The following is a 26,930-nucleotide window of genomic DNA, read 5'->3' as shown; positions in this document are numbered from 1 at the left end:
GGGGGGTGTTGTTGCTGTGGATGTGGCCGGTCCTCACCCTGTCATGGCGGGTGTCGAGGAGAGGCGTGCGCCTAGAGTGGTTCTGACTGAGCTTACCCCCACTCCGTCAGATTTGGAACGCTGTTCTCTGCAGATGGTTTCAGCGGGGAGGCTCAGCGGGTTCTGTGGGAGGGGCTACCGACTATAGATAGAGGGGTGTTTGAACAGCTTGATGACCCCTTATCATTCGAGGAGTTGACTGGTGCCCTGCACCAGCTCAGGAGGGCCAAGTCCCCTGGGCTGGATGGGCTGACGGTTGAGTTTGTTAGAGCCTTCTGGGATGTCCTGGGGGGCGACTACATGAAGGTTCTGGGGGGAGAGCCTGGCGACCGGGGAGATGCCCCTCTCGTGGCGCAGGGCAGTCGTTGTCCTGCTGCCGAAGAAGGGCGAACTCCACCTGTTGAAGAACTGGTGCCCAGTCTGTCTCCTCTGTACAGAGTACAAAGTCTTTGCACAGGCGATAGCAAATCGTCTGGGCTCCGTGCTGTCCCAACTGATCCACCCGGACCAGTCCTATACAGTCCCTGGTCAGTCCATCCAAGATAACATCCACTTGGCTAGGGACCTGATGGGGGTGGTTCCCGTATTAATAGTGTGTACATCTCCAGAGGGAACGTACAACGAGATCTGGGTGTCCTAGTGCATCAGTCACTGAAAGGAAGCATGCAGGTACAGCAGGCAGTGAAGAAAGCCAATGGAATGTTGGCCTTCATAACAAGAGGAGTTGAGTATAGGAGCAAAGAGGTCCTTCTGCAGTTGTACAGGGCCCTAGTGAGACCACACCTGGAGTACTGTGTGCAGTTTTGGTCTCCAAATTTGAGGAAGGATATTCTTGCTATTGAGGGCGTACAGCGTAGGTTTACTAGGTTAATTCCCGGAATGGCGGGACTGTCATATGTTGAAAGACTGGAGCGACTAGGTTTGTATACACTGGAGTTTAGATGGATGAGAGGGGATCTTATCGAAACGTATAAGATTATTAAGGGGTTGGACACATTAGAGGCAGGAAACATGTTCCCAATGTTGGGGGAGTCCAGAACCAGGGGCCACAGTTTAAGAATAAGGGGTAGGCCATTTAGAACAGAGGTGAGGAAAAACTTTTTCAGTCAGAGAGTTGTGAATCTGTGGAATTCTCTGCCTCAGAGGGCAGTGGAGGCCAATTCTCTGAATACATTCAAGAGAGAGCTAGATAGAGCTCCTAAGGATAGCGGAGTCAGGGGGTATGGGGAGAAGGCAGGAACGGGATACTGATTGAGAATGGTCAGCCATGATCACATTGAATGGCGGTGTTGGCTCGAAGGGCCAAATGGCCTCCTCCTGCACCTATTGTGGAAGACAAATAAATACATCACTAATCTTCTGAAGTTTTGTAAGGAACCTAACCCTATTTTTACTTGCACCCTGTATTCCAGATCGAGCCACACTGTATTATGTATTAGGCTTGGATTCACTGGAGTTTATAAGGATGAGAGGGGATCTTATAGAAACATATAAAATTGATGAGGGCAAGGCTGTGGATGTTGTCTATATGGACTTCAGTAAGGCATTTGACAAAGTTCCACATGGAAGGTTGATTAAGAAGGTTAAATCGTTGGGTATTAATAGTGAGGTTGCAAGATGGATTCAACAATGGCTGAATGGGAGATACCAGAGGGTAACGGTTGACAACTGTATGTCAGGTTGGAGGCCAGTGTCTAGTGGAGTGCCCCAAGGATCTGTGTTGGGTCCGCTGTTGTTTGTCATTTACATCAATAATCTGGATGATGGTGTGGCAAATTGGATTAGTAAGTATGCAGATGATACTAAGATAGGTGGTGTAGTTAATAATGAAGTAGATTTTCAAAGTCTACAGAGAGATTTGGGCCTTTTGGAAGGGTGGGCTGAAAGATGGCAGATGGAGTTTAATGCTGATAAGTGTGAGGTGCTGCATTTTGGTAGGACAAATCAAAATAGGACGTACAGGGTAAATGGTAGGGAATTGAGGAATGCAGTGGAACAGAGGGATCTGGGAATAACTGTGCATTGTTCCCTGAAGGTGGAATCTCATGTGGATAGGGTGGTGAAGAAGGCTTTTGGTATGCTTGCCTTTATAAATCAGAGCATCGAATATAGAAGTTGGGACGTAATGTTAAAATTGTACAAGGCATTGGTGAGGCCGAATCTGGAGTATGGTGTGCAGTTCTGGTCGCCAAATTATAGGAAGGATGTCAACAAAATAGAGAGAGTACAGAGGAGATTTACTAGAATGTTGCCTGGGTTTCAGCACTTAAGCTACAGAGAGAGGTTGAACAGGTTGGGTCTTTATTCTTTGGAGCGCAGAAGGTTAAGGGGGGACTTGATAGAGGTTTTTTTAATTTTAAGGGGGACGGACAGAGTTGACGTGGGTAAGCTTTTCCCTTTGAGAGTGGGGAAGATTCCAACAAGGGGACATAACTTCAGAATTAAGGGACAAAAGTTTAGGGGTAACATGAGGGGTAACTTTTTTACTCAGAGGGTGGTGGCTGTATGGAATGGGCTTCCGGTGGAAGTGGTGGAGGCAGGCTCGATTTTATTATTTAAGAGTAAATTAGATAGGTATATGGATGGGAAGGGATTGGAGGGTTATGGTCTGAGAGCAGGTAGATGGGACTAGGTCGGAGAAAGTGTTCGGCATGGACTAGAAGGGCCAAACTGGCCTGTTTCCGTGCAGTAATTGTTATATGGTTATATGGTTATATGGTATAAAAGGACTGGACAAGCTATATGCAGGAAAAATGTTCCCAATGTTCCCAGAACCAGGGGCCAGTCATAGAATAAAGGGGAGGCCATTTAAAACTGAACTTTTTCACCCAGAGAGTTGTGCATTTGTGGAATTCTCTGCCACAGAGGGAAGTGGAGGCCAAATCACTGGATGGATTTAAGAGAGAGTTAGATAGAGCTCTAGGGGCTAGTGGAATCAAGGGATATGGGGAGAAGGCAGGCACGGGTTGCTGATCGTGGACGATCAGCCATGATCACAGTGAATGGCAGTGCTGGCTCGAAGGGCCGAATGGCCTCCTCCTGCACCTACCTTCTATTTTTCTTTGTTTCTAGAGTCATAGTTATACAGAACCTTCAGCCCAACTCATCCTTCCAACCAAGAGGCTTACTGCTGCACTATCTTCTATGTTCCACATTCAGCAACCATGGATTAACTCAAAATATGTCACCAGCCTGAATCGTTCGGTATAAAACACATGATGTAACACGATGCATAAGTTCACTTTCATTTTTTATTTAGTTATATATATATATATATACAATTGAATGAAAAATGAATACACGAGGATGATTTTCCACTCATATAACATATAACATATAACATATAACAACTACAGCATGGAAACAGGCCTGTCCGGCCCTACCAGTCCACGCCGACCATTCTCCCTGACCTAGTCTCATCTACCTGCACTCAGACCATAACCCTCCAATCCCCTCCTATCCATATACCTATCCAATTTACTCTTAAATAATAAAATCGAGCCAGCCTCCACCACTTCCACCGGAAGCCCATTCCATACAGCCACAACCCTCTGAGTAAAGAAGTTCCCCCTCATGTTACCCCTAAACCTTTGTCCCTCAATTCTGAAGCTATGTCCCCTTGTTAGAATCTTCCCCACTCTCAAAGGGAAAAGCCTACCCACGTCAACTCTGTCCGTCCCTCTCAAAATTTTAAAAACCTCTATCAAGTCCCCCCTCAACCTTCTACGCTCCAAAGAATAAAGACCCAACCTGTTCAACCTCTCTCTGTAGCCTAAGTGCTGAAACCCAGGCAACATTCTAGTAAATCTCCTCTGTACCCTCTCCATTTTGTCGACATCCTTCCTATAATTTGGCGACTAGAACTGCACACCATACTCCAGATTCGGCCTCACCAATGCCCTGTACAATTTCAACATTACATCCCAACTTCTATACTCGATGCTCTGATTTATAAAGGCAAGCATACCAAACGCCTTCTTCACCACCCTATCCACATGAGATTCCACCTTCAGGGAACAATGCACAGTTATTCCCAGATCCCTCTGTTCCACTGCATTCCTCAATTCCCTACCATTTACCCTGTACGTCCTATTTTGATTTGTCCTACCAAAATGCAGCACCTCACACTTATCAGCATTAAACTCCATCTGCCATCTTTCAGCCCACCCTTCCAAAAGGCCCAAGTCTCTCTGTAGACTTTGAAAATCTACCTCACTATCAACTACTCCACCTATCTTAGTATCATCTGCATATTTACTAATCCAATTTGCCACACCATCATCCAGATCATTAATGTAAATGACAAACAACTGATATTTTTTCATATTTCAGATACAGCGCGGAAACAGGCCCTTCAGCCCACCGAGTCCGCGCCGCCCAGCGATCCCCGCACATTAACACTATCCTACACACACTAGGGACAATTTTTTACATTTACCCTGTCAATTAACCTACATACCGATTAGATGAAACATGACCATCTTCAATATTTTTGGAAATCTTCCGACAAATTTTTTCTTCGAGGGTTGAGGCATTACAATAAAAAATAATTATCCAAAGAGGTAGATTTATGTTGAAGCGTGATATTTGTCACGACATTTGTACCGACATATGGACAGAAACTCTGCTTAAACTGAAGTAATTGGTCGGATTTTCATCTTTACCACTTTAAGGGAGTAGTCCATGCCCTTGAAAGGATCCCAGATGACGCCATTTTCTATCTCGTAGGGCACGTTATCGCGAGGATCATATGGCCCACCTTGGTAATAAATCCCATTTAGATTAGCGGCCTGGCAGTTATTATACCACCAACCCCCACCGTAAAACTGTGCACAGTTCTCCTCCCAGTTATCGTTGTCCCTGTCAAAGGTACTGAATTTCATGTTTGCATGGGAGGTGTACACCCTCTCCATGACCAGACCTGTTATTAAGGCGTCCCCAGCATTGCCAGTGTAACCCGTGACACTCAGCGTGTAGTTCACCGCTACAGAGCCCACGTTGACGATGTACTCCGCGTACGTCCGATTTCCAGACCAGTCCTCCAGCTCAATCCGAAGGGAGGTTTCCCTCGCCGTGAATAGGTGAAGGGCGTCATTTCCCAGCCAGATATTCCCGCGGCCCTCATCATCCAGGCTGCCGAATCCCCTCTTGTACGCGTCCCACGACTGGTTGAAGTTCACTGATCCGTCCATGCGCTGCTGAACCAACATCCAGCCACCTGCATCAGTGGTCTGATCGCAGTATACTGTTATTACATCCACACTGCCAACGGGCGTTATCTTGAACAAACCGTCTTCACCGCCCTCTGCATGCTTCTGCATGATGTCATTACAATCTGCAAGAAGAAATACCAGATGCTTTTCAAATTAGAAATCTATGCACTAAAACTCTCGTTTGTCTGTTCGTTTGTTCCGGAACTACAGCCAAAACGGTACACGATAGTGCGACAATTTTAGGCCCACCTTACTCACCGTCGTCCCTTTGTGCTAATGGAAGAGGTTTCATTGAAATCGGTGTTATATTTTTTAAGTTATTCACATTTTAAAGTTTACATCTATCTCCTAGGGAGGGAGGGGGGGAGGAGGGAGGGAGGGAGGGAGGGAGGGAGGGAGGGAGGGAGGGAGGGAGGGAGGGAGGGAGGGAGGGAGGGAGGGAGGGAGGGAGGGAGGGAGGGAGGGAGGGAGGGAGGGAGGGAGGAGGATAAGGGGGGTTGAGGGGGATGGAGTGCGGGGGAGGGGAAGGGAGGAGGGAAGAGAGGAGGGAAGAGGAGGGGAGGGGGAGGGAGGGGAATGGAGAGAGTGGGTGGGGGAAGGGGAGGGGAGGGGGAGGGAGGGGAGAGGGAGGTAGAGGGAGGGGAGGATAAGGGGTGTTGAGGGGGATGGGGTGAGGGGCAAGGGGAAGGGAGGGAAGGGGAGGGGGGTTGGGGAGTGGGAAGGGGGGGAGAGGGGGAGGGGGAGGGAGGGGAGAGGGGATGAGGGGAGGGGAGGGGAGAGGGGGATGGAGGGGGAGGGAGGGGAGAGGAGAGTGGAGGGGAGGGAGGGAGGGGGTGGGGGAGAGGGGAGGCGAGGGGGAAGGGGAGACTACAGCCAAACGGTACACGATAGCGCGACAATTTTAGGCCCACCTTACTCACCGTCGTCCCTTTGGTGCTAATGGAAGAAGTTTCATTGAAATCAGTGTTATATTTTTAAAGTTTTTCACATCTTAAAGTTTAAATCTATCTCCTAGGGAGGGAGGGAGGGAGGGAGGGAGGGAGGGAGGGAGGGAGGGAGGGAGGGAGGGAGGGAGGGAGGGAGGGAGGGAGGGAGGGAGGGGAATGGAGGGAGTGGGTATGGGGAGGGGGAGGGGAGGGGAGGGAGAGGAGAGGGGGTGGAGGGAGGGGGGAAGATAAGGGGTGTTGAGGGGGATGGAGTGAGGGGGAAAGGGAAAGGAGGGGAGGGGAGGGGAGGGGAATGGAGGGAGGGGGTGGGGGTAGGGGGAGGGGGAGGGGAAGGGGAGGGAGGGTGGTGGAGGGAGGGGGAGAGGATAAGGGGTGTTGATAGGGATGGAGTGAGAATGGGGCGGGTGGGTAAGGACAGCAACATACGGGAACTGTAGATGACCAAGGAGGTTGCAAACGTGGTCAGGAAGGAAAAGGACGCAAGTGTCAGAGTTAAGAAGATGGCATCAGACAGGGCCATGGTTGGCAACTGTCCCGTATTAGCCAGAGGACATCCCGTATATTGTGCTAAATTGGTTTGTCCCGTACGGGACAGCCCTTGTCCCGTATTAGGCCTGGGGAGGCGCTGTAGGCCCAGACACTGCAGGCCCGGACACTGTAGGCCCAGACACTGCAGGACCGGACACTGTAGGCCCGGACACTGTAGGCCCGGACACCGTAGGCCCGGACAGTGTAGGCCCGGACACCGTAGGCCCGGACACCGCAGGCCCGGACACCGTAGGCCCGGACACCGTAGGCCCGGACACCGTAGGCCCGGACACTGTAGGCCCGGACACTGTAGGCCCGGACACTGTAGGCCCGGACACTGTAGGTCCGGACACTGTCGGCCCGGACACTATAGGCCTGGACACTGTTGGCCCGGACACTATAGGCCCGGACACCATAGGCCCGGACACCGTAGGCCCGGACACTGTAGGCCCGGACACCGTAGGCCCGGACACTGTAGGCCCGGACACTATAGGCCCGGACACCGTAGGCCCGGACACTGTAGGCCCGGACACTGTAGGCCTGGACACTGTAGGCCCGGACACTGTAGGCCCGGACACTGTAGACCCGGACACTGTCGGCACTGGAGCAACAAGAACTACATGCAATACTCCAAAGGCAAGCCTGACCTAAGCCCTATAACACTGCCAGCATGAATTCCTGACTCTTACACTCAGTGCCCTGACTGATGAAGGCATCTCATATTTCGCTTGGGTAGTTTACACCCCAGCGGCATGAACATTGACTTCTCTATCTTCAGATAGTCCCCGCTTTCCGTCTCCACCCCCTCCCCCTTCCCAGTTCTTCCACTAGTCTTCCTGTCTCTGACTACATCCTATCTTTGTCCTGACCCCCCCCCCCCCCGAAAACAGTCTGAAGAAGGGTTCTGACCCGAAACGTCACCATTCCTTCTCTCCCGAGATGCTGCCTGACCCGCTGAGTTACTCCAGCAGTGTGTGTGTCTACCTTCGATTTTAACCAGCATCTGCAGTTTTTTCCTACATAATATACCACTTCTTTACCACTCTATCCATTTGTGTTGCCACTTTCAGGATGCTTTGAACTTGGACCCAATGATCTCCCTGTACATCAATGAAGTTGAGGGTGTCGTCATTAACTGTAGTCTTTCCTCATTTTGGATTTTTATCCAGCTTCCTTTTGAATTTTATGATTCAATCTGCCTCCACCGTTATCCCTGGTTACGCATTGCTGACCCTAACCAAAATTATCCTGTCACCCTTAGTTCTTTTGCCCAATCACCTGCAATGTCTATGAAAAAATACCTGCAGATGCTGGTTTAAATCGAAGGTAGACACAAAAAGCTGGAGTAACTCAGCGGGTCAGGCAGCATCTCTGGAGAGAAGGAATGGGTGAGGTTTCGGATCGAGACCTTGACTGGAAGATCTAAGATGTGATACCTTTACATAGAAACATAGAAACATAGAAGGAGGAGGCCATTCGGCCCTTCGAGCCAGCACCGCCATTCATTGTGATCATGGCTGATCGTCCCCAATCAATAACCCGTGCCTGCCTTCTCCCCATATCCCTTGATTCCACTAGCCCCCAGAGCTCTATCTAACTCTCTCTTAAATCCATCCAGTGATTTGGCCTCCACTGCCCTCTGCGGCAGAGAATTCCACAAATTCACAACTCTCTGGGTGAAAGAGTTTCTTCTCACCTCAGTTTTAAATGCCCTCCCCTTTATTCTAAGACTTTGGCCCCTGGTTCTGGACTCGCCCAACATTGGGAACATTTTTCCTGCATCTAACTTGTCCAGACCTTTTATAAATTTTATACGTCTCTATGAGATCCCCTCCCATCCTTCTAAACTCCAGTGAATACAAGCCCAGTCTTTCCAATCTTTCCTTTGTTCAGACTGGCAACAGGGCTAACCCAGGTATTTATGTGCCAATCAGTCTCAGTAATCAGGACATTATTGGGAAGTATTCTGAGGGACAGGATGAATCTGCATCTGGAAAGTCAGATTTGTTTGTGTGAGATTCTGTTCGACTAAATTCATAATTTCTTTTTGTGAGCTGACTAAATATATTGACGAGCATCATGCAGTTGATGTGTTTTCAATGGACTTTAGTAAGAACTTTGCAAAAGGTCTCACATCATAAGATCATAAGATCCTCTCGTGATCGGACCAGAATTGGGCCATTCAGCCCATCAAGTCTACTCTGCCATTCAGACACGGCTGATCTATCTCTCCCTCCTGACCCCATTCTCCAGCCTTCTCCCCGTAACCCCTGACACCCGTACTAATCACATGAACTAATCACATGAAGGCTGGTCCAAAACCTAGAAGCTACTGGATTCAAGGGAAAATTGGCAAAAGAGACCCAAAATTGTTTTGCTGATAGGAGGGAGAGGATCGTGATGGAGGGCAGTTATTGTGACTGGAATCCTCTAACCGTTGGTGTTCCTTACGGATTAGAACTGGGACCATCAATGTTTGTTGGAAATATTAACATCTTAAATGTGAAGACATCTGACCAGATATATGGTTATGGATGGATAGGTGGATTAGAGGGATATGGGCCAAATGTGAACTAATGTGAGCATGATTCGTAAGTCTACAGATGACATTCAAGTTGGTGACACAAGGAACTGTTGATGTCGGCATCTTGCATAGAACACAAAGTGCTGGAATAACAACCGGGTCAGGCAGCAACTCTGGAGGACATAGACAGGTGACACAAAGCTGGGTGGTAGTGTGAACTGTGAGGAAGATGCTATGAGGTTGCAGGGTGATTTGGACAGGTTGTGTGAGTGGGCGGGTGCATGGCAGATGCAGTTTAATGCGGATAAGTGTGAGGTTATCCACTTTGGTGGTCAGAATAAGAAGGCAGATTATTATCTGAATGGTGTCAAGTTAGGAAAAGGGGACGTACAACGAGATCTGGGTGTCCTAGTGCATCAGTCACTGCAAGGAAGCATGCAGGTACAGCAGGCAGTGAAGAAAGCCAATGGAATGTTGGCCTTCATAACAAGAGGAGTTGAGTATAGGAGCAAAGAGGTCCTTCTGCAGTTGTACAGGGCCCTAGTGAGACCGCACCTGGAATACTGTGTGCAGTTTTGGTCTCCAAATTTGAGGAAGGATATTCTTGCCATTGAGGGCGTGCAGCGTAGGTTTACTAGGTTAATTCCCGGAATGGCGGAACTGTCATATGTTGAAAGACTGGAGCGACTAGGCTTGTATACACTGGAATTTAGAAGGATGAGAGGGGATCTTATCGAAACATATAAGATTATTAAGGGGTTGGACACGTTAGAGGCAGGAAACATGTTCCCAAAGTTGGGGGAGTCCAGAACCAGGGGCCACAGTTTAAGAATAAGGGGTAGGCCATTTCGAACGGAGATGAGGAAACACTTTTTCACTCAGAGAGTTGTGAATCTGTGGAATTCACTGCCTCAGAAGGCAGTGGAAGCCAAATCTCTGAATGCATTCAAGAGAGAGCTAGATAGAGCTCTTAAGGATAGCGGAGTCAGGGGGTATGGGGAGAAGGCAGGAACGGAGTATTGATTGGGAATGATCAGCCATGATCGCATTAAATGATGGTGCTGGCTCGAAGGGCCGAATGGCCTCCTCCTGCACCTATTGTCTATTGTGATGTTACAGCTGGGGACTTTTCAGACTCAATACCGACTCATGAAAGTTGGTGATTTTAATCGTGAATAGGGGAGAGCTTAGTTTAGTTTAGTTTAGTTTAGAGGTACAGCGTGGAAACATCCCACCGAGTCCGCGCCGACCAGCGATCCCCGCACACCAACACTATCCTACACACACTGGGGATAATTTACACATACACCGAGCCAATTAACCTACAAACCTGCACGTCTTTGGAGTGTGAAGAGGAAACCGAAGATCTCAGAGAAAACCCACGTGGTAGAACGTACAAACTCCGTACAGACAGCGCCTGTAGTCGGGATGGAACCCGGGTCTCCGGCGCTGCATTCGCTGTAAGGCAGCAACTCTACCGCTGAGCCACCGCGGCTACAGAACTATACAGTAGGCTACAGAATTATACAGATCAGCTGGTAAATTGGGAAGGACAATGCCAGGCAATTTAATCGTAATAAGTGTGAGAACTTTTTCAGTCAGAGAGTGGTGAAGGTGTGGAATTCTCTGCCTCAGAAGGCAGTGGAGGCCAGTTCGTTGGATGCTTTCAAGAGAGAGCTGGATAGAGCTCTTAAGGATAGCGGAGTGAGGGGGTATGGGGAGAAGGCAGGAACGGGGTACTGATTGAGAGTGATCAGCCATGATCACATTGAATGGCGGTGCTGGCTCGAAGGGCTGAATGGCCTCCTCCTGCACCTATTGTCTATTGTCTATTGAGATGGTGCATTTTAGGGAGGCTTAACCAGGGGAAGTCATAGCATGAACTGTAGGGCCTTGAAAAACTGAAGGGACCTTGTTTCAAAACTCCCTGAAGGTAGCAGCATAAGTAGACAGGGTGGTGTCAAAGGTAGATAGGATTCTGGCCTAGGATACCTGGAGCGTAGGATGTAAGAGCAGGGAGGTCTTGGCAGAACTTTACTAAACATTGGCTGGAATACTGTCTGAATAGACAATAGACAATAGACAATAGGTGCAGGAGGAGGCCATTCAGCCCTTCGAGCCAGCACCGCCATTCAATGCGATCACGGCTGATCATCCACAATCAGTACCTCATTCCTGCCCTCTCCCCATACCCCCTAACTCCGCTATTCAAAGTTCTGGTCACCACACTTTAGGAAGGTGCATGAGAGAGGATGCAGAAGAGACTCACCAGGATCTTGCCTGAGATACTATGCTTCAGTTATGAAGAAGGACTTGAATTGGTTTGATTTGATTGCCTTGGAGGAGACGAAGCTGAGGGGGGGGGAACTTGATAAAGATGTACAAAATTATGACAGGTAATAGGGAGGGTTGATTTTCCCCATGAAATGGTGTGTAAGATGAAAGGACTTAGATTAGATTTGTGCGGCGCGGTGGCGCAGCGGTAGAGTTGCTGCCTTATAGCGAATGCATCGCCGGAGACCTGGGTTCCATCCCAACTACGGGCGCCGTCTGTATGGAGTTTGTACGTTCTCCCCGTGACCTGCGTGGGTTTTCTCCGAGATCTTCGGTTTCATCCCACACTCCAAAGACGTACAGGTTTGTAGGTTAATTGGCTTGGTAAATGTAAAAATTGTCCCTAGTGGGTGTAGGATAGTGTTAGTGTGCGGGGATCGCTGGTCGGCGCGGACCCGGTGGGCCGAAGGGGCCTGTTTCCACGCTGTATCACTAAACTTAACTAAACTAAACTAAACTATTAAGAGGAGATTAGAGAACCAATTTGATCATCTTGAAAATGGAACACACTGCCTGAGAATAGATAGAGGCAGGTACTCTCACACTGTGTTTGAAGCATCTGGATAAGTAGATGCATGCCAGGCTAGAATACATTAACGTAGATGGACCTAGTGGTTGGCAAGACATGGTGAGCAGAAGAAACTGTGTATGTGTCATAGAAACATCGAAACATAGAAAAATAGGTGCAGGAGTAGGCCATTCGGCCCGTCGAGCCATTCAATATGATCATGGCTGATCATCTAAAATCATGCTTTCTCCCCATATCCCTTGATTCCTTTAGCCCGAAGAGCTAAATCTAACTCTCTCTTGAAAACATTCAGTGAATTGGCCTCCACTGCCTTCTGTGGCAGAGAATTCCACACATTCACAACTCTCTGGGCGAAGAAGTTTTTCCTCATCTCAGTCCTAAATGGCCTCCCCTTTATTCTTAAACTGCGACCCCTGGTTCTGGACTCCCCCAACATAGGGAATATTTTCCCTGCATCTAGCCTGTCCAATCCTTTAATGTTACTCTATGACTCAATATTGCTTTATTTAGAATTATTGCCTTCTAGTTTAGATTGCTTGATTTAGAACGATGCCATCTCATATGCTTCTTCCCCTCCTAACGAAATATTGCAGTCACATTTCTCAGCATCTCTGATATTGCCAGGCTATTGTGCCTTGCCACAACAACCTTGTTTTTACATACATGCGCTATAAACCTATCTGTTGATATTCGTGTACTTTTTCATAATCTGGTCCTGCCTAAAACGTTTCATTTCTTGTTCTACTTCTACTACTACTTAACTCTTCCAATTCTTTTTACACCTTTGCTTCCATCTTAAATACCTCAGGACACAGAGTGCTGCAGTAACTGGGCGGGTCAGGCAGCACTTCTGGAGAACATGGATAGGTGACATGTGCAGGAAGGAACTGCAGATGCTGGTTCAAACCAAAGTTGGACACAAAAATCCGGAGTAACCCAGCGGGTCAGGCAGCGTCTCTGGAGAGAAGGAGTGGGTGACATTTCGGGTCTGAAGAAGGGTCTCGACCCGAAAAGTCACCCATTCCTTCTCTCCAGAGATGCTGCCTGACCCGCTGAGTTACTCCAGCACTCTGTGTCCACGTTCTCCAGAGAAGCTGCCTGTCCCGCTGAGTTACTCCAGCACTCTGTGTCCATGTTCTCCAGAGATGCTGCCTGACCCGCTGAGTTACTCCAGCACTCTGTGTCCACGTTCTCCAGAGATGCTGCCTGTCCCGCTGAGTTACTCCAGCACTCTGTGTCCATGTTCTCCAGAGATGCTGCCTGACCCACTGAGTTACTCCAGCACTCTGTGTCCACGTTCTCCAGAGATGCTGCCTGTCCCGCTGAGTTACTCCAGCACTCTGTGTCCATGTTCTCCAGAGATGCTGCCTGACCCGCTGAGTTACTCCAGCACTCTGTGTCCGTGTTCTCCAGAGATGCTGCCTGACCCGCTGAGTTACTCCAGCACTCTGTGTCCATGTTCTCCAGAGATGCTGCCTGACCCGCTCAGTTACTCCAGCACTCTGTGTCCATGTTCTCCAGAGATGCTGCCTGACCCGCTGACTTACTCCAGCACTCTGTGTCCATGTTCTCCAGAGATGCTGCCTGACCCGCTGAGTTACTCCAGCACTCTGTGTCCATGTTCTCCAGAGATGCTGCCTGACCCGCTCAGTTACTCCAGCACTCTGTGTCCGTGTTCTCCAGAGATGCTGCCTGACCCGCTGACTTACTCCAGCATTGTGTGTCTACTTCTGGATAGCCGCCATTTCAGGTTGCGAACCATATTCAGCCGAAAGAAGCACATACTTAAAGAATAATGGACAATACCACATTCACGCAATTCAATACCTTATCTTTAAAAAAAAAGATAGTTGTTTAACCTAAATGATCATTGTACCTACCTTTTCCAATGTAGTTCTTAATCTTATGCACTTTTTCCATGTTAAGATTGTGAATATGTTCACCAGGAACATACTCTGTGATATCGTCGTTGGAGAATAAGCTTTCATTGACAGAAGGGTGGATGGTGTTAGAATCTTCTGAGTACTGGTGGATACTGTTATGGGATTCTATGTACGATGCATTGTCTCTGAATCCTGTTGCCTCTTTGGTTGAGGGGATGATTACATTAGAGTTGCCAACGTTCCCTAAATTTGAATAGTCACTAAAATCCTCAGAGCTACCAGTCTCTGTGGACGTTGAGTTATCAGGAAAACCTTTCCTGGCTCGTGGCAATGTTATTGCCTTACGGCCTATTAGTTCTAAACTGAGGAATGGATCCGTAACAGTGTTAACTGTTTCAAAGTTGGCATTTTTGCTGAAGTTCGGTTTCATAACTGATTGAGAACCGCTTGTGGAAGGCGATACTCTTTCGTAGCGGGAGCTATCTGAGAAAGTTCCTTTGACTGAGGATTTTGTCATATTTAATGCCGCGTCGCTGGTTTCAGCCTTAACGTGAGTCAAGGACGTATCAGGGTTTCTTGTACTATTTATTCCATGGCTTAAGAGTGTGTCTTCCCTTCCCGAGCTATTCCTTCCACCAGGAGCGCTGGATATATCACCACCCGTCACGTTACCTTTGCTTGTAGATACAGTTTCTGCAGCCAAGAAGTTGGACGAACCTTCTTCGGGGATATCATTATTATCTAAACCAAATAACCCCATGTGGATCTCTTCCCAGAATTTTGGATGTTTCAGACCGATGTCGGAGGTGGACTTGAAGCCAGTTGCCGCATCAGCTTTCTTCACGAAACTCAGCTTACGTACTGGCTTGTCAGAAACGATCTGTTCGAGCCTTAAGCGGGTCATTGAATTGAGAGATTTCTCCATTTGCGCATTGTGCTCATTGTTGATTTTGTAAACAACTGATTCAGCGCAAGATCCTTTGCAAGACTGGAGCTTGATACCAATGTCAACCTAAAAGGGGGGGGGGAAATAACAACAATGATCATAAACGCCAATCATAATTGGGAAAATAAATGTTGACAATTATCCACTCGAATACGCCAACCCAAGCCCTTTTTTGAAAAAAAAAACTTTGCTGCCTCCTATTTTTGCACCAAAAAGAATTTTAGATTGAGAATATAATCCTTAAACTGAAGGTATTATCAAACGATTATATTTTTCCAAACATATATATACATTTATTTATAGGATAATAACTGCAGATGCTGGTACAAATCGAAGATATCACAAAATGCTGGAGTAACTCAGCAGGTCAGGCAGCATCTCTGGAGAGAAAGAATGGGTGACGTTTTGGGTCGAGAACCTTCTTTAGACTGATGATTTATTTATATACGCTGTGATAAATTGCACAATTATGAATATCTTCAAAGCAAATGATTCTCAAGAATACTGTGAGAAGTGGCTTCGATCGAACTGGAAAGTTGTGACGTTAAACATTCAATGGGTCCATGGCGTTTGCACCTCCTGCTGGAATAAAATCATTTAAAAGCCTTTAAGAGAAGTGCTTGGAACCATTTGTGGACTGGAGGGAAAATCTCGGAACTCACAGTGGGAGCTCAGAGCTTCCGTTAAATTCCCAATGGGAAATTTACCCAGAGAAACTGTGGGCACAAGTTTTGTTTTTTTGGAGGTAGGCAATGAACCGGAATTGCAAAAGTTACCTTTCCATTTAGAGATACAGCGCGGAAACAGGCCTTTCGGCCCACCAAGTCCGCGCCGCCCAGCGATCCCCGCACATTAACACTATCCTACACACACACTAGGGACAAGTTTTACATTTACCCAGTCAATTAACCTACATACCTGTACGTCTTTGGAGTAGAAACATAGAAACATAGAAAATAGGTGCAGGAGGAGGCCATTCGGCCCTTCGAGCCTGCACCGCCATTCAATATGATCATGGCTGATCATCCAACTCAGTATCCTGTACCTGCCTTCTCTCCATACCCCCTGATCCCTTTAGCCACAAGGGCCACATCTAACTCCCTCTTAAATATAGCCAATGAACTGGCCTCAACTACCTTCTGTGGCAGAGAATTCCACAGATTCACCACTCTCTGTGTGGGAGGAAACCGAAGATCTCAAAGAAAACCCACGCAGGTCACGGGGAGAACGTACAAACTCCGTACAGACGGCGCCCGTAGTCGGGATCGAACCTGAGTCTCCGGCGCTGCATTCGCTGTAAGGCAGCAACTCTACCGCTGCGTCCCCGTGCCATTATGTTATACAACTTGGGTTCTGGTGAAATCATTGGGACTCTCCCCCCTCCCCAATGCCATTTGAATGAAGCACAAAACTGGAATCTGAGGGGCAACTTTTTCACACACAGGGTGGTGGGTACATGGAATGATCTCTCTGAGGAGGTACTTGAGGACATTCGGGCAGGTACATTGATAGGAAAGGTTTGGAGTGATTAGGGTCAATGGACAATAGGTGCAGGAGGAGGCCATTCGGCCCTTTGAGCCAGCACCGCCATTCAATGTGATCATGGCTGATCATTCTCAATCAGTACCCCGTTCCTGCCTTCTCCCCAGACCCCCTGACTCCGCTATCCTTAAGAGCTCTATCTAGCTCTCTCTTGAATGCATTCAGAGAATTGGCCTCCACTGCCTTCTGAGGCAGAGAATTCCACAGATTCACAACTCTCTGACTGAAAAGGTTTTTCCTCATCTCAGTTGTAAATGGCCTACCCCTTATTCTTAAACTGTGGCCCCTTGTTCTGGACTCCCCCAACATTGGGAACATGTTTCCTGCCTCTAACGTGTCCAACCCCTTAATAATCTTATACGTTTCGATAGTGCGGGCAGGTGGGATTAGTGCAGATGGGACATCCTGGTCGACATTGGCAAGCTGGGCTGAGGGCCTGTTTCCATGCTGTATGTATCTATGACTCCAACAATGACTCTAAGCACATGATAGGAAAGATTTCGAAGGATAGGGGCTAAACGCAGGCAAATTGGAGTAGCTTAGAAAGATATCCTGATCAGCATGGACCCAAAGGCTTTTATCCATGACTGCGGAGATTCAATAGAGTACAGCTGTTGGAATCTGGAACAAGAAAAAAACCAGATTGCTGCAGGTCAGTCCTGATGCAGGGTCTTGACCCAAAATGCCCACCGTCTCCATGCCCCAGAGCTTCTGCCTGACCAGCTGAGTTCCTCCAGCAATTTGTTTTTCTCGTTTCATCACTCTGTGGCTGTCTTTGATTATTCCCCATCGAAACAATGCCGTGCAAACTTCTAACATAGCCACATTTGAAACAACAGTTCAAAGTCATTTGGCAGGTACATGGATAGGAAAGGTTGAGAAGGATATGGGCCCAAACAAGGGCAGGTGGGATTAGTGCAAATATAGAAAATAGGTGCAGGAGGAGGCCATTTGGCCCTTCCAGCCAGCACCGCCATTCATTGTGATCATGGCTGATCATCCACAATCAGTAACCCGTGCCTGCCTTCTCCCCGTACCCCTTGATTCCCCTAGAGGTCTATCTAACTCTCTTTAAATTGGCCTTCACTGCCTTCTGCGGCAGAGAATTCCACAAATTCACAACTCTCTGTATTCAAGAGAGAGCTAGATAGAGCTCTTAAGGATAGCGGAGTCAGGGGGTATGGGGAGAAGGCAGGAACGGGGTACTGATTGAGAATGATCAGCCATGATCACATTGAATGGTGGTGCTGGCTCGAAGGGCCGAAGCACCTATTGTCTATTGTCTATTGTCTGGGAGAAAAAGCCTTTTTTCATCTCAGTTTTAAATGGCCTACCCCTTTATTCTTAGACTGTGGCCCCGCTGTAAGGCGACAACTCTACCTCTGCGCCACCGTGACGCCCAAAAAATGTCACATTTTGTTCAAGGGCATTGGAGAGGATTCTTGATGCGTTTCCTCTCTGCTCGAGGAGATCTCTTGTTGTGATAGAGTTATCGTATGGTTCTTGTCAAGCATAATATTTGTTTTGGAGTCTGGTATCATGGAAGCAAAATATGTAGCCCGCCTATTTGTTTTGGTTAGGTGCCAAAGCTGGAGATGTTCTCCTGGGAGACTACATTGATGAAGGATTGATCCAACCAGTGGATTTGGAGGATTCTGTGGAGGCCGTGTTAGTGGCATCTCTCCAGTCCCTTAAGGGCCTGTCCCAGTTACGCGATTTTTAAGGCGACTGCCGGCGACTGTCAAAGTCGTAGCAGATCGCCGACATTTTCTTTTACACCACGACAATGACCACGACAATGACCACGACAATGACCACGACAATGACCACGACAATGACCACGACAATGACCACGACAATGACCACGACAATGACCACGACAATGACCACGACAATGCCGAGTCAGGTCGATACAAGTCACTTTTTTTGTGAAACTAGCACCTGGCTAAGAGATTACACCGTCTTCGGAAACATCACGAAATTCCCACGCTTACCTGACCGTCAAACTGTTGCCTCCAATCTACCTGTCAAATGTCCTGACGGTAAATAAATTGGTTAAACAAAACTATCTTCCGGTATCTTCAAATGCCTTTTCTTAATTTAATATTACGTGCTTCTAAACGCATCTGCGACAACCTAGCAAACCCGGGGACAGCGTGCGACAGACAGCGCCCGCAATAAGCTACCGTACCTGGCGACAAGCCAGCTGGCGCCCAGAAATTTCAGAGTTTGTTTAGATTGGCGTTGTGGTTGACACAGACATGGTGGTCCGAAGGGCTTGTTCCTGTGTTATGCTCTACACTGATCAGCCAAAACATTATGACCGAAGTGAATAACATTGATGATCTTGTTACAATGGCACCTGTCAAGGGGTGGGATATATTAGGCAGCAAGTGAACAGTCAGTTCTTGAAGTTGATGTGTTGGATGCAGGAGAAATGGGCAGGAGTAAAGACCTGAGCGACTTTGACAAGGGCCAACTTGTTATGGCCAGACGACTGGGTCAGAGCATCTCTGAAACGGCAAGGCTTGTGGGGTGCTCCTGGTCAGCAGTGGTGAGTACCTACCGACAATGGTCCTTGGAGGGACAAACCACAAACCAGCGACAGACAGGGTGTTGGGCGCCCAAGGCTCATCGATGCGCGAGGGCAACGAAGGCTATCCCGTCTGGTCCGAACTGACAGAAGGTCTACTGTGGCACAAGTCACAGAAAATTTTAATGGTGGTCACGGGAAGAATGTGTCACAATACACAGTGCATCGCACCCTGCTGCGTATGGGGCTGCACACGGAGGACCAACAGCATATTAGGCAGGTGGTCATAATGTTTTGGCTCATCCAGTCATAATGTTTTGGCTGATCATTGTATGTTCTCTATCTTTGATGCCTGATGCCTCTAATGAAAAAAACTGCAATTTCAAAATAGTTGTCTTTACCTCAAGTCTTGTGATGCTTCTAAATTGCTCGAGTATACTCTTCTGTAAGAGCCTTAATTTGACAATTTGATCATTAATTCTGTTTTGCAAGTTGGTAAATCTGGAATTCACGTGATCCACCAGCTGAAAGTAAGTGTCTCCAAATTCTGGAAAAGACATAAAAATCGTGGTGGAAATTGGTGCAAACGCAAATTCTCAGCGATACATAATACAGAGGTAAAGAACTGAAAGAAAAACTGAATGTTAGGCATTGTACTGCACTCTTTGGTGAATATATTATGAAATTGTCACAACAAACAATGCTTCAAAATGATGTGAGATGGTAACAAAAAGATTCTATCCAAACAGACTAAATTTACGTGAATACAGTTGCTCCTTGACTTACGATGCTTTGACTTTACAATAGTGCAAAAGAGATACACATTCAGTAGAAACCGTACTTTGAATTGTGAATTTTGATCTTTTCCTGGGCTGGCCATATGCGGTACGATACTCTCTCGTGATGCCGGGCAACGGCAGCGAGCCGCTACGATGTTGGGTAGGTTAGGTGGCTATGATGTTCAGTAGGTTAGGTGGCTATGATGTTCAGGTGGCTATGATGTTTGGTTGGTTAGGTGGCTCTGATGTTGGGTAGGTTAGGTGGCTGTGATGTTGGGTAGGTTAGGTGGCTATGATGTTGGGTAGGTTAGGTGCCTATGATGTTCAGGTGGCTATGATGTTTGGTTGGTTAGGTGGCTATGATGTTGGGTAGGTTAGGTGCCTATGATGTTCAGGTGGCTATGATGTTTGGTTGGTTAGGTGGCTATGATGTTGGGTAGGTTAGGTGGCTATGATGTTGGTAGGTTAGGTGGCTATGGTGTTGGGTAGGTTAGGTGGCTATGATGTTGGGTAGGTTAGGTGGCTATGATGTTGGGTAGGTTAGGTGGCTATGATGTTGGGTAGGTTAGGTGGCTATGATGTTTAGATTTTTTTTTAGATTTAGAGATACAGCGCGGAAACAGGCCCTTCGGCCCACCGAGTCCGCGCCGCCCAGCGATCCCCGCACATTAACACTATCCTACACACACTAGGGACAATTTTTACATTTTACCCAGTCAATTAACCTACATACCTATACGTCTTTGGAGTGTTGGGTAGGTTAGGTGTATTAAATGCTTTTTCGACTTACGATATTTTCGATTTACGATGGGTTTATCAATAGACAATAGACAATAGGTGCAGGAGTAGGCCATTCAGCCCTTCAAGCCAGCACCGCCATTCAATGCGATCATGGCTGATCACTCTCAATCAGTACCCCGTTCCTGCCTTCTCCCCATACCCCCTCACTCCGCTATCCTTAAGAGCTCTATCCAGCTCTCTCTTGAAAGCATCCAACGAACTGGCCTCCGCTGCCTTCTGAGGCAGAGAATTCCACACCTTCACCACTCTCTGACTGAAAAAGTTCTTCCTCATCTCCGTTCTAAATGGCCTACCCCTTATTCTTAAACTGTGGCCCCTTGTTCTGGACTCCCCCAACATTGGGAACATGTTTCCTGCCTCTAATGTGTCCAATCCCCTAATCATCTTATATGTTTCAATAAGATCCCCCCTCATCCTTCTAAATTCCAGTGTATACCAGCCTAATTGCTCCAGCCTTTCAACATACGACAGTCCCGCCATTCCGGGAATTAACCTAGTGAACCTATGCTGCACGCCCTCAATAGCAAGAATATCCTTCCTCAAATTTGGAGACCAAAACTGCACACAGTACTCCAGGTGCGGTCTCACCAGGGCCCGGTACAACTGTAGAAGGACCTCTTTGCTCCTCTACTCAACTCCTCTTGTTATGAAGGCCAACATTCCATTGGCTTTCTTCACTGCCTGCTGTACCTGCATGCTTCCTTTCAGTGACTGATGCACTAGGACACCCAGATCTCGTTGAACATCCCCTCTTCCTAACTTGACACCATTCAGATAACAATCTGCCTTTCTATTCTTACTTCCAAAGTGAATAACCTCACACTTATCTACATTAAACTGCATCTGCCATGTATCCGCCCACTCACACAACCTGTCCAAGTCACCCTGCAGCCTTATTGCATCTTCCTCACAATTCACACTACCCCCCAGCTTAGTATCATCTGCAAATTTGCTAATGGTACTTTTAATCCCTTCATCTAAGTCATTAATGTATATCGTAAATAGCTGGGGTCCCAGCACCGAACCTTGCGGTACCCCACTGGTCACTGCCTGCCATTCCGAAAGGGACCCATTTATCCCCACTCTTTGCTTTCTGTCTGTCAACCAATTTTCTATCCATGTCAGTACCCTACCCCCAATACCATGTGCTCTAATTTTGCCCACAAATCTCCTATGTGGGACCTTGTCGAAGGCTTTCTGAAAGTCGAGGTACACCACATCCACTGACTCTCCCCTGTCAATTTTCCTAGTTACATCCTCAAAAAATCCCAGTAGATTTGTCAAGCATGATTTCCCCTTCGTAAATCCATGCTGACTCGGAATGATCCTGTTACTGCTATCCAAATGCTCAGCAATTTCGTCTTTTATAATTGACTCCAGCATCTTCCCCACCACTGATGTCAGACTAACTGGTCTATAATTACCCGTTTTCTCTCTCCCTCCTTTCTTAAAAAGTGGGATAACATTTGCTATCCTCCAATCCACAGGAACTGATCCTGAATCTATAGAACATTGAAAAATGATCTCCAATGCTTCCACTATTTCTAGAGCCACCTCCTTAAGTACCCTGGGATGCAGACCATCAGGCCCTGGGAATTTATCAGCCTTCAGTCCCATCAGTCTACCCGAAATCATTTCCTGCCTAATGTGGATTTCCTTCAGTTCCTCCATCACCCTAGGTTCTCCGGCCCCTAGAACATTTGGGAGATTGTGTGTATCTTCCTCAGTGAAGACAGATCCAAAGTAACGGTTTAACTCGTCTGCCATTTCTTTGTTCCCCATAATAAATTCCCCTGCTTCTGTCTTCAAGGGACCAACATTTGCCTTGACTATTTTTTTCCTCTTCACGTACCTAAAAAAACTTTTGCTATCCTCCTTTATATTATTGGCTAGTTTACCCTCGTACCTCATCTTTTCTCCCCATATTGCCTTTTTAGTTAACTTTTGTTGCTCTTTAAAAGAGTCCCAATCCTCTGTCTTCCCACTCTTCTTTGCTATGTTATACTTCCTCTCCTTAATTTTTATGCTGTCCTTGACTTCCCTTGTCAGCCACAGGTGTCTCTTACTCCCCTTAGAGTCTTTCCGCCTCTTTGGGATAAATTGATCCTGCAACCTCTGCATTATTCCCAGGAGTACCTGCCATTGCTGTTCTACCGTCTTCCCTGCTAGGGCCTCCTTCCAGTCAATTTTGGCCAGCTCCTGCCTCATGCCTCTGTAATCCCCTTTGCTATCGGAACGTAACATCGTAAGTCGAGGAGCACCTGTATGTTGACGAAAATTGAACTTAATAAACTGTAAAAACAAAATAAGCACTCACTTCCAAGTCCGTTGAGAGACTGTCTGATTCTGTTGACTGCTTCGTTGACAGTAACGTGAGTATTCCCTGACATTTTGGAATAGTTCTCCAGCATCTGTTGGATCACTTGCACTCGTTCATCGCTTTGCTGATGCTGAGCTTGTATTAATCCTTGCATCCTGCACCCAGATGGACACTTAGCGCCCTATGATATATTCAAGAGAGAGTTAGATAGTGCTCTTAGGGCTAACCGAATCAAGGGGTATGGGGGAAATAGCAGGAACGTGGTACTGATTGTGGATGATCAGCCGTGATCATATTGAATGGTGGTGCTGGTTTGAACAACTGTCCCGTATTAGTCGGGACATCCCATATTTTCGGTTGAATTAGTTTGTCCCGTACGGGACCGCCCTTGCCCCATATTAGTACAGGGTTGCCAACTTCCTACACTCCACAATAAGGGACAAAGGGTGACGTCACCGCCCCACGTGACCTCACCCAGCCAGCGGCCACGTGCACCCGCTCCACCAAACATCGATGTTTCTATAATAGTAATGCACAAATACACCGATCAGCCAAAACATTATGACCACTGATTCACTGAACAACATTGATTATTCTGTGACAATGGCACCTGTCAAGGGGTGGGATATATTAGGCTGCAAGTGAACAGCCAGTTCTTGAAGTTGATGTGTTGGATGCAGGAGAAATGGGCAGGAGTAAAGACCTGAGCGACTTTGACAAGGGCCAAATTGTTATGGCCAGACGACAGGGTCAGAGCATCTCTGAAATGGCAAGGCTTGTGGGGTGCTCCCGGTCAGCAGTGGTGAGTACCTACCAACAGTAGTCCGAGGAGGGACAAACCACAAACCACAGAGTGTTGGGCGCCCAAGGCTAATCGATGCGCGAGGGCAACGAAGGCTATCCCGCCTGGTCCGAACCGACAGAAGGTCTACTGTGGCACAAGTCACAGAAAATGTTAATGGTGGTCACGGGAGGAATGTGTCACAATACACAGTGCATCGCACCCTGCTGCGTATGGGGCTGCACACGGAGGACCAACAGCATATTAGGCAGGTGGTCAGAATGTTTTGGCTCATCAGGTCACAATGTTTTGGCTGATCAGCGTATGTTATTTTACCTCTCTAAAATATAACAAATCTTCACCAAAAACCAGTCAATGACTGTACCACCTACCCAATGATCCGCTGTGCAACTTGGCCATTCCTTCTCCATACATGCCGATCGTGGGTCAACCACCTTCACAGGTTGTGGACCGTGGGGTGCCAGGCTGGCCTCAGACCAAATCTTCAATTGAATAGAAATCAAAGAAATGGGCAATCGTCTCACAAGTGGAGAGTTGGCACACAAGCATTTAACCTAGCTGAAGGTAGACACAAAATGCCGGAGTAACTCAGCTAGGACATTCTTTCGCCATTTATCCCACTGATACCGGCCCATCAGGACTAAATAGATACCTAATAGATCAATACCTAATACTAGTATAAGAAAATAACTGCAGATGCTGGTACAAATCGAAGGTATTTATTCACAAAATGCTGGAGTAACTCAGCAGGTCAGGCAGCATCTCGGGAGAGAAGGAATGGGTGACGTTTCGGGTCGAGACCCTTCGGGTCGAGACCCTTCTTCAGACCCGTCTGAAGAAGGGTCTCGACCCGAAACGTCACCCATTCCTTCTCTCCTGAGATGCTGCCTGACCTGCTGAGTTACTCCAGCATTTTGTGAATAAATACCTAATACTAAATAGATCAATCCATTTAGGCATTAATAAAATACACAGCGTTCTTGAAATATGTGACCCTTCACATTTTCATAGTTGTTATCATGAAACAAGCAAATTTGAGTTAAAATAAATGATTCCTCTGGTACACACCAAGTCTGGCAGTGTCAGTTGGAGAAGTCAATACCTTGAGATATTGATATTGTATAAATGGAATAGCCTTCGATCTTAAGCAGCCAGGTGGCAATTTGACAGATCAGATCGCAGCATGTTGTAGAGGAACGTGCTTCTTTATTTATTTATATATGTTATTCATATAAAATAAATACATTTTATTCATTTAAATATAAACAAATAATATTTATTATTATTTTATAATTAAAATATTATTTTTCTATAATATTTCAATTATAGAAATATTATAGAATATTTCTATAATGAAAATATTATAGAAAAATAATATTTTTATTATAAAATAATAATAAATATTATTTGTTGATATTTAAATTATAGAATTCTATAATTTAAATATTATAGAAATATTCTATAATATTCTATAATATTCTGAAATATTCTATAATATTTCTATAATGGAAATATAGAAAAATAATATTTTTATTATAAAATAATAATAAATATTATTTGTTTTCGATTATGAAAATATTCTACTTCAAATATATAGAACGAAATGGAAATATTAGAGTATCTACTAAACACAGACATTTTGAGAACAAATTGAAGGGTGTTTTGGTCAATTATACTCTGAGAAATGAAAAAGGACCAGGTTCACTCTGGAATACAAATTGCAACGCAGTGGGTAAGAAATGAACCTATTGTTATTGGACTGGCACAGTTTCCATCTACAATTTTGGCAGCAAACCGGGATGGCGACCTCGATCAGCTGCCAGCCCTTTTAAGAATCTACCTCAGCAGTTTGCCATCACACCCAATATGCTAACAAACGGAATCTGACTTTCACGTTAACACAGTCAGACCACAATTCATCCCAAACTTTTCTGCCTTTTTTTGCAGAAGTTTCTCAACAATATAAATCCTGACTCAACCAGTTAACGCTAGGTTTCCAGGCTTGTCTCACTTTGATAATTATACGATAGAAGCCTTTTTACATGAGGATGCTTGAAAACTCAAACAACGAGATTAATTATTTCTTCACAGATTCACCCAAAACGCTCCACATTCACACCGTACAATAATTTCCAAATCGCAGTGTTCTCAGATCCACAGCGTCCGATCTGCAAAGCACAGCCCCATTAAAATAAATTCACCTTATTCCCATCAGGACAATTATTAACATGCTATAAAAATAAGAGTACGACTGAAGATGAATGGGATTCGATTTGTATTCGACAGTGGCCGCAGTTTGCCATACACATGGAACTTTATTACTCAGGTGATTTTTCAGCCTACTATCAGGATCGAAATCACAGCCGATGGTTCCTCAGTAATGCGCCTCTGTGTGTATGAGTTATTCAGAAGGAAAACTTACCCAGTCAATTAAAATGAAGCATACAAACAAACCAAAGGCCTTTGCAGCTCTCATCTTTCAGCAAAGGTTTTCTCTCCCTTTCATTTCAAACCTTACAGAATCAGTATTTGTTGGCGCTACTGGGAATCCTGTTTACCCTATCTCGGGGGCACTGTTGATCATTTGCCATCCTGTTCCTGCCGAGATTCTTGAATTTTTCTGATGCCTTGTTGAATTCCAAAGGTCAAGAGTTTCTAAAGTCAAACAAACACTTTGAGCAAATAAAGCACGGAATTTATCTGGGGACTCGACTGATATGTTTTTTTTGTTCTGCTGCCCACCGTAATACCAAGCAAATGGATGGAAATGGCCACGTTAAAGACAATCTTACATCCCTCTTCATCAGCAGTAGGATTTAAACTTTAGAGAAACGTGGTCATTAGTTTAATCCCTGCGTTAGATGTCGAATAACTGAAGCACTGTCTGTCTTCTGAAGTGGATGTTAACAATAATAGGGCATTAATTGGAGAGGGGAAATCATTTTATTAGTATTTCAGCTGATAAAAAATGATAACAAATTATCTGAACATTACATTTTTTTTCTTTATTTGTTCCTTTTTCAATATCTTACTGACAATCTCTTCAACAGTTATTGAAGTTGCACTCATCCAAAGGACAGAAAGGTATCCCATCACAATTCAGACTTGTTCCTTGCAGATGGTGGAAAGTCTTTGAGGTAAAGGATCTCTACCTGTATAGTATCTATATACACTGATCAGTTTACAGATGGCCAATTAACCTACAAACTT

The 26,930-nt window shown here is 46.3% G+C and overlaps 1 protein-coding gene across 1 annotated transcript; it reads right to left on the bottom strand.

The window, feature by feature from the left end:
* Positions 1 to 3,283: 3,283 nt before the first annotated feature.
* Positions 3,284 to 26,290, bottom strand: LOC144600957 (fibrinogen alpha chain-like). The gene is made up of 6 exons (XM_078412864.1): positions 26,143 to 26,290; positions 24,092 to 24,202; positions 22,916 to 23,099; positions 19,420 to 19,565; positions 13,995 to 15,009; positions 3,284 to 5,374 (listed from the first exon to the last, which is right to left on the bottom strand). Exons 1-6 carry the CDS (start codon positions 26,194 to 26,196, stop codon positions 4,668 to 4,670), a joined length of 2,217 nt encoding a protein of 738 aa, XP_078268990.1. The 5' UTR covers positions 26,197 to 26,290; the 3' UTR covers positions 3,284 to 4,667.
* Between the last annotated feature and the right edge of the window lie 640 nt (positions 26,291 to 26,930).

Source organism: Rhinoraja longicauda, chromosome 1 (genome assembly GCF_053455715.1).
Source record: "Rhinoraja longicauda isolate Sanriku21f chromosome 1, sRhiLon1.1, whole genome shotgun sequence".
Classification (NCBI taxonomy): Eukaryota; Metazoa; Chordata; class Chondrichthyes; order Rajiformes; family Arhynchobatidae; genus Rhinoraja; species Rhinoraja longicauda.
The sequence above is the reverse complement of the archived record's forward strand: the minus strand, read 5'-3'. Positions and strand labels throughout refer to the sequence as shown.